The sequence below is a fragment of the Mastomys coucha genome, unplaced genomic scaffold, assembly GCF_008632895.1.
Source record: "Mastomys coucha isolate ucsf_1 unplaced genomic scaffold, UCSF_Mcou_1 pScaffold20, whole genome shotgun sequence".
In the NCBI taxonomy this organism is placed as follows: Eukaryota; Metazoa; Chordata; class Mammalia; order Rodentia; family Muridae; genus Mastomys; species Mastomys coucha.
Window position 1 is genome coordinate 36,411,587 of NW_022196903.1, and position 7,884 is coordinate 36,419,470.

General features: G+C 38.2%; 1 protein-coding gene across 3 annotated transcripts; it reads right to left on the reverse strand.

Moving 5' to 3' along the window:
* Nucleotides 1–2,455: 2,455 nt before the first annotated feature.
* Nucleotides 2,456–7,270, reverse strand: LOC116098794 (anionic trypsin-2). 3 transcript variants are annotated; one of them, XM_031381662.1, is made up of 5 exons: nucleotides 7,204–7,270; nucleotides 4,858–5,017; nucleotides 3,394–3,647; nucleotides 2,906–3,042; nucleotides 2,456–2,657 (listed from the first exon to the last, which is right to left on the reverse strand). In XM_031381662.1, the coding sequence occupies exons 1-5, from the start codon at nucleotides 7,241–7,243 to the stop codon at nucleotides 2,508–2,510; spliced, it is 741 nt and encodes a 246-aa protein (XP_031237522.1). In that variant the 5' UTR covers nucleotides 7,244–7,270; the 3' UTR covers nucleotides 2,456–2,507. The 3 variants fall into 3 exon arrangements, with proteins under 3 accessions (XP_031237522.1, XP_031237524.1, XP_031237523.1); XM_031381664.1 differs by having other exon boundaries at nucleotides 2,508–2,657; nucleotides 2,906–3,038; nucleotides 3,390–3,647; nucleotides 7,204–7,243; XM_031381663.1 differs by having other exon boundaries at nucleotides 2,508–2,657; nucleotides 2,906–3,038; nucleotides 3,390–3,674; nucleotides 7,204–7,243.
* Nucleotides 7,271–7,884: the final 614 nt, after the last annotated feature.

Consider the following 7,884-nt stretch of genomic DNA (forward strand, 5'->3'; position numbering starts at 1 on the left):
TGCTTATATATATTATTACTTATATATATTATTATATCATCTGTAAATATAGTTTAACTTTTTTCCAATTTGTCTTATTTGATATCCTCCAATTGCTTTCTTTCACCAGCTAGAATTTCAATTACTATATTGAATTGCTACATAGTAAACAACTTTGTCTTATTCCTTATTTTAGAAGAATTGCTGTAGTGAGAAATTTGATTTCTTTAAAAACATTGAGATAAAAAAATATTGCGATATTACAGTTTTTGTTTTAATCCTGGGTATGAAATTAATCCCAGGAATGGGTTACTTCAGTTTGCCCACAGCACCTAACTTTGATTTGCCTCATGCTCTGGCAGGGGCCCAATTTTGCCAGCTTCAGATAGTTTTTGCAAGTGTATGACAACTGAAATTTTGGGGACATTTGAGAGGATATATAAAGACAAGAGCCCCTAAAGAGGTGCAGCCATTTCAGCTTTTCCTGCTGCTATGCCTTCTTCTGTTGATTGCTTCTGTTGCTGGTTCCTTCTGCTGCTGGTTACAGTTGGTTGCTGGTTGCTGGTTGCTGGTTGGAGATACCCTGACAATGAACACATAATTGCCCTGAGGGAATTCAATGCTCCTAATCAACAGGAAGTAGTCTAGCGATATTAGACTACACTCTCCCCCTTTTTCCTCTAGCATACTTTCTCTCCTACTAAGTTTTAGGAGGTAGGAAGGGATAAGAGTGGAGAAAGGTAGTAGAAATAGGAACCCATAAAGTAATAAAATGTACGGTTACAAAATGATTTGAGTTTGTCACCATTTGTTTTGGTGTTGGACTATCAGCTTGCTGTAAACTGCATTTATTATGTTTATGTATGTATTTTCTATCCCTAATAGCTCCAAGGCTATTATCATGAAGATGTGTGGGATTTTGTCACCCTTTCTGCCATTTCATGACATAATCATGTGGGTTTTTTCTTTATATTTATATAGCGAATGGCATTGATTGATTTTGAAATGTTCAACCATCTTTGCATCTCTGAGTTGATCATGTTGGATGACCGTCTTAATATGTTTTTCTATTCCGTTCATGAGTAATTTATTGAGTATGTTTGCATCTATGTTCATGAGAAAAATTAACTTCATATGGAAAAACAAAAAGATCCAGAATAGCTAAAAACAGTCCTGTACAATGAAAGAACATCAAGACACATCATCATCCTTGATTTAAAGCTCAACGACAGAGGTATAATAATAAAAACCACATCATATTAGCATGGAAACAGATAGGTTGGTAAATGAAATCCAATTAAAGATACGGACCTAAATACAAACACCTATGGACAACTGATTTATGATAAAGAAGCAAGAAATGTAGAATGGAAAAAAAGGAAAGCATCTTCAACAAATGGTGCTAGCCAAAGTGGATGTCCGAATATAGAAGAATGAAAGCTGATCCATATATGTCACCCTGCGCAAATCTCAAGTATAAATGGATGAAAGATTTCAAAATAAAACCAGATATACTGAAACTAATAAAAGAGAAAGTAGAGAACAGCCTTGAACTATTTGGAAAACAAGACAATTTCATGAACAGAACACAAACAGCTCAGGCACTAAGAACAACAATCAAAAAATGCGTTCATACAAAATGGGATACTAAACAAAGCTAATCCTTCGTCCCCTAGTTATTCCTTGTTGTGGTGGTGGTAGTTGTGGTTGCTGTCTTGTTTTTATTGGTTTGGTTTGGTTTGGGCTGGGTTGGGTTGGGTTGGGTTAGTTTGGTTAGTTTGGCTTGGTTCAGTTTTTTTTTTGTTGTTGTTGTTTGTTTGGGTGGTTTGTTTTGTTTTGTTTTTTGTCAGAATGATATACCCCACAAATTCAAATGAAATTAGAACAAGATTATCCATATATAAGTCTTTGGTGGCAATTTCTCTTTGTTATTGTAAAGGTTGTTTTTCATAAAATATATTGAATGAATATACTTGGTCTTCATTTCCCTAAACAAAAAAAATTGTGGGGTTTTTTCACTATTTAAGCCATGGTAATTAAAAAACAACCCAGACTATTGCCAAGATTCTACATTACTCTTCCAGAATCAATAGAAACTCACCATTGCTGGAGAAAAATACACAAAACTCATAGAAAATGAGGAAATTGAGCAGTTGCCTACATAGAGCCTTTGCCCCTAAGTCCTAGCTTCCTTGGCACAGGGAGGTACAATTCACACTATCAAAAGAGAAACATAGAAACCAATCCAGTCAGAAACCCTTCAATCTGCAATGGTGTCCTGCATGCAAATGTTGATCACTGGTAGCTTAAACAGTTGTCTTTGGAGTATTGTCTTTTCACATGCTGCTGTTACTTATAACTGTGCTTTGAGATATAAGAAGCTCTTCAGAATACTTAACTGAAGATACCTATGAATTCAAATGGAAGATATCCTTAAAGCCAAGGGGCAAAGAACATCAGGCAGAAACAAAAATGATAAAGAAAATTTCACTTTATTGGTATAGTTACTGCAGAGGCATTGGGGATCTCTAGTTGGCAGCAATTGTGTCCTGAATCCAGTCCACATAGTTGCAGACCTTGGTGTACACACCAGGATTGTCTGGCAGGGCACAGCCATAGCCCCAGGAGACTATACCCTGGAGCTCTCCATTGCAGACCACAGGGCCACCAGAGTCACCCTGAGAAAGAGGAACACAGTGGATTAGAAAGGGCATGTGAAATAGGGCTGCATTTAGTAAACTCATGTTTCCATTTCTTTTTATTCACAGCCCATCTGATATCCTCACTAATGTGTTGAAATCCAAAGGAGATTCCCTATTTCTCACTCATCATAACACCACAGCACACTTTCTATCTCACACCACTAGGCTTTGAAGCTCCACTCCCAGTAGAACAGAGGTCTGAACAAGTGGAGGGTGGCAGTTACCTGGCATGAATCCTTGCCTCCCTCTAGGAAGCCAACACAGACCATGTTCTCAGTGATCTTTCCAGGATAGGAGGCTTCACAATCAGCCTGAGACAGGAGTGGGGCATCCAGGCACTGGAGCAGGTCTGGTTCACTGACTGTAAGGAAAGGGAAAAAGAGTGAAGACTCCTCTATCCACACAACAACCCAGCGTTGAACCAGCTGGCAAGCAATGGACTGTTTTGTAAGACATGAACATCCACTTAGAAACTATAACTTTTTGATTGCATATTATGCACTGCTGATGTCCTTCATGAGATAATAATAGTACATTCTGCATGCACCTGGCCAGCATTCTGAGGATCAGTTCATTTTTGGTGCAAATGTGTACTTGTACTGATCACCTGTAATATATTTACAGTCTAGACACAAGTGAGATAATTTCAGAGATTGGCAAGAATGCAGTGTATACAAAAAAAGAGAACAGGTAAGTGACATGTCCTACTTACTACCGAAGCTGAGAGTGTTGCCCCAGCCAGAGATGAGACACTGAGTGCCTGCAGGTGCACAGGAGCTGGGCAGAGCCACGGTGGCCACTCTTGCATTGAGGGTCACAGGGGAAGAGAGCTTGATGAGCATGATGTCATTGTTCAGGGTCTTCCTATTGAAGTCTGGGTGCTTGATGATCTTGGCAGCATTGACAAACTGCTCATTGCCCTCCAGGACATTGATGTTGTGCTCTCCCAGTCTCACTTGGATGCGGCTGTTGGGAAGAAAGGAATGCCACAATCTGTTACTCTCTGACTCAAGACATTACAAGTTTCTCAGGCCCCTCACTCTTTTGTGTCTGTAAAAATTTCAAAATCTCGCTGAATAATACTCTCCTTTTCCTTTTCTGAGAGAGATGGTTTGTGGGGGCTGAGGTGAATTATTGCTGTGTAGATTGTTCTTCATTAATATCCAGGGCTAAGGAACTAAGAGGTCATTTGAAGCACTTTTCATCCACTGTGTCATAGGTTACTACACACAGGAACTTTTAATCCCCATTTTCTTTTGTAAGAATGCTTTCCTTTTGCATTTCAACCTGAAGGGTCAATATGTAGTATCTGAACCTTCCCAATGGGAACCTGAGATTTTGTAAGAGGTTCCCTCTCATTTACTGACTCCAAACCTTATAAGTCTCAATCTAGACTATAAGGCTATTCAGTCTATTATTTAATAACATCCCTTTATAATTTTAACCCATTGTGAAGATTGATAGCCCGTTTGGGGGATAGTATTACTTGTGCCCTAATAGAGCATAAAAATTGTAGGTGAAGAAAATGAATTTTAAACGGTTTTTTGAAAACTCGAATACAATTTCTTCCTGTACGACTCAGATACCAGTTGAGAAAATCTTTGACAGCTTCTGCATTCATTTTTATAGTGAGAAAATAAACCTGTCTTCCTTTCAAGATGAACTTTTCATATCTCATTTTTATTTATTTGCTTGTGTGCTTGTTAATTGTTTAATTATTTGCTTATTATTTTGATGCACTTTCAGTTCTAATACCCACTGGTATCAAAATTTATCATCAGTGCTCTGCCCATAGTTAAAGTATTTGGAAGTGGAACTTTTAAAAAGCTTACAAATTGTTCACACTCACTAAAAATTGAGTTTATCACCCTGATATATAGGATACACAGTCACTATTTGTAAATGTGTTTGTGCGACTTCATATTTGGTTCTTTCTACTCTAAAATTAACTTTCCTTGCATTGATTATGTCTACGCTTGATTATTTTGGATGGTTTATGTGTTGAAAGACTTCCTATCCTGTTTTTGTATTCTCTTCAAACTTGTGAAAAGGCTGCATTAAGTAATCTCGTCTGACTATATCCATTCACTCTATACCCTCAGTTACTGCCTTATCTTATATTACACTGGTAGGAACACCAAATGTGTGTTCTGTACAGTCAGGCCCCATCACTTACGACTTGTAGCAGTGAGCTGCAGACACCACCCACTGGTCATTGATGAGGGAGCCTCCACAGAAGTGGTAGCCAGAGTTCAGGGACACTTGGTAGGGGACAGAATTTTCCTGGCAAGTGTATCCTCCAACAATCTTATCATCATCATCCACAGGGAAAGCAACTTGAAGTAAAATAAGAAGACCATTGAGGAGTCAATTCATCAAGGTGTTGAAAGGTTAGTCCCTCAGCTTTTAGGTAAGTAGGTGTCCTTAAAGAGTAAAATAACTCAAGAACAGAAGGTCTCACTGTATTCCCTATAGGCAAAGGGCAGTATGTCTAATATACACAGAATCTGACCACTGCAGGACAATATAAAAACACTGTGTAGTTGACTGCATTCTGATGGGTGACCAGTGACAGTGTAAGGACAGGCAATGCTCTCAGCATACAGTAATAGGGTATAGAGATAATTGTCTAATCAACTATCTGGTTTGATCTCAATTTCATCATTCATTGACACCTATGGCTAACAGTGCTTAAGGTGTCTAGAATGGTTGGAACTATTTTAGAAAAAGTCCTGGGTATATGGAGATTTATGTATCTACAAGCTTTTATAGGCCAAGTCTCTATATTAATGAAAAATAGAGAGTAGGTCTTATATCAGAGAGTGGGATGTAATGTTATTTTATTTATTTACCTTATTTATTTATTATTCATAGATAAAAATTCCACAACTATAGCCTCTCCTTCCTTTTCAATTCTTCCCTGAAAAATCCCTCCCACTTGCCATCTCCCCTTCTCCTCAGAAAAAGGGAGCTACCCTTGGGTACCCCCTCACTGGGGCATCTCGACCCAGAAAAGACTAGGCATATCCTCTCCCACTGAGGACCAACCAGGTAGTCCAAGTGTGAGGACGAAAATCCAATAGCAGGGAACACAGACTTATCCTAGGTCCTCTTTGTTAGGTAACCCTGTTTCTACGAGCCCTATGATTCCAGGTTAGTTGATATTATTACCAAAGATTATTTATTTTTAGTTCTACTGTATGTTTGTTAGTATTAAAATCACTTTGATATTTTAAAACTGTGTGTGTGTATCTATAACAGAACTGTCCTTCCTAATATCAAGTCTCTGTCCCAGACATACAAGGTAAGAATTTTAAGATATTAGTTGGCACAAGCCTTGTATCAAATGTTATATCAAGCAAATGAGTTTTCTGGAAGTGGTCCACCATTTTGTATGGTTGCAATCAGTAAGCAGTGAGAGGTATAGACACCAGAGACTTTGTCTCAGGATTGCTACTGAATGCTGATAGGCCTTGCCTTCCATAATTACACAGCCTAATGTTTCTTGGGCATCAACTCACCTTGCTATTGGGCAAATGTCCTCCCATCAACTTGAAGGTAAACTCTCATTAATTAATGCTATTTAGTTGTATTAATTCAAATAATCTTAGGAAGAAAGTTTAAGGAGATGGTTTTAGCTGTTTTGAAAGAAAGACATAATAAGGTTCAAATCAAGAATAAAATACATACCTCTTTATAGAATGGTAAGTAAAGCTGCATAAAAAACTAGTACAATGAGTTTTCATAAATTGTACTAAGATAAATATGCTTGGAACAAATTAATGACCAAGAAAAAACATTCATTCTAAGTCATCTATCAAATGTATATTTGAACATTTGTATGTATTTGTACATGTATATGTAAGTATATGTGAATATATATAAGTATGCATATGCACTTGTGAAATTGATGAAACAAGTAGTTGGGCCTAGTTAAGTGTGTGTGTGTGTGTGTGTGTGTGTGTGTGTGTGTGTGTGTGTGTATGCATGCCTTTCTCTTTCTTTCTGGCTCACAGAGAGTTAATAAGCTCTGAGGCTATCTAGGCCAGCAGGAGGTCCCTTAAAGAGTAAAACAACCTAAGTAACTAAGTTTATTTTTTAAATCACCTCAGGTTTTGGCTTCAGGAAAGCAAAAGAGAGTTAACTGCCAAAAACCAGGCTTCTGGCCCCAGAACAGTAAGAGAAAGCTCTGGTTGGCCTACTCTATGACCCACCTCGGTACCTGGGTATCAGGGCAAGACTCTTACCTTAATCGTAAGGAGCTCTGCTGGTTAACTTCATGGAACCTCCCTATGCCTTCTTTTTTAGACTCTCTGACCACATAATAAATTACAGTGGAAGGGAAAAGAAATTCAAGCTTACAGAGAAGCAGGAAAGATTGGAAGCAGAGCTGCTGCTGGAGGAAGAATGAAAATATTTGTGTATAGATAGAGTGTCTATAGATAGATAAAAGCAGCCAAGGTGGCAAGTTTCATGGTTTCTAGAAGGAAGAGTAGGACCTGGGTTAAGGCATGGAACTCACCAGCAGCTCCCACAAGGGCCAGGAACAGGAGTGCACTCATTGTGGCAGAAGGTAGTGAGCCTTGAATGGAAGCCTGCCTTTATACCCCAGTTCAGGGAGAAGGAGGTACTAAGGGGGAGGCCCCCACTGCTTCTACACAAGCACACCTGTGGGTTTCCCCTTCTCAGATCCCTTACATTATCTTTGCTCTGTTTGTCTACTCTGTGGCTAAGTGATAAGGAAAAGGAAAGCAGGTGATTCTTGAAATGAAGCTGGAACCATAGACTTTGTGTCTATGGTTCCATAGACTTTTTAGATTGAAAGAGGCTTGGTGGCCATATTCCTAAGATAGACCCTAACATCATGGGGAAATTCTTTGATTTACTTTGAGAAAGACATGGTATTTGTAGATGAATATATTTTTGAGACCTTGAGATTCATGAAAAGAAATGTCTTGTATCTGGATCTAATGACTATGACTTGATGATTCTTAACTCTAAAATAATTCATCATCATATAGAAAGATCATATCCAAGAACTTTGGTAATATTATTAAAATATGAAGCAATATGAGAGAGAGAGAAAAACAGACATGATTTGTATTGGAGGCGTTCACATGGTTTTCCTTTGGAAAGTAGCTTAAAGTGTAAAAACTGAAATTTCAAGAGTAGCTTCCTCAATATGTTCCAGAGACAAGCCAAT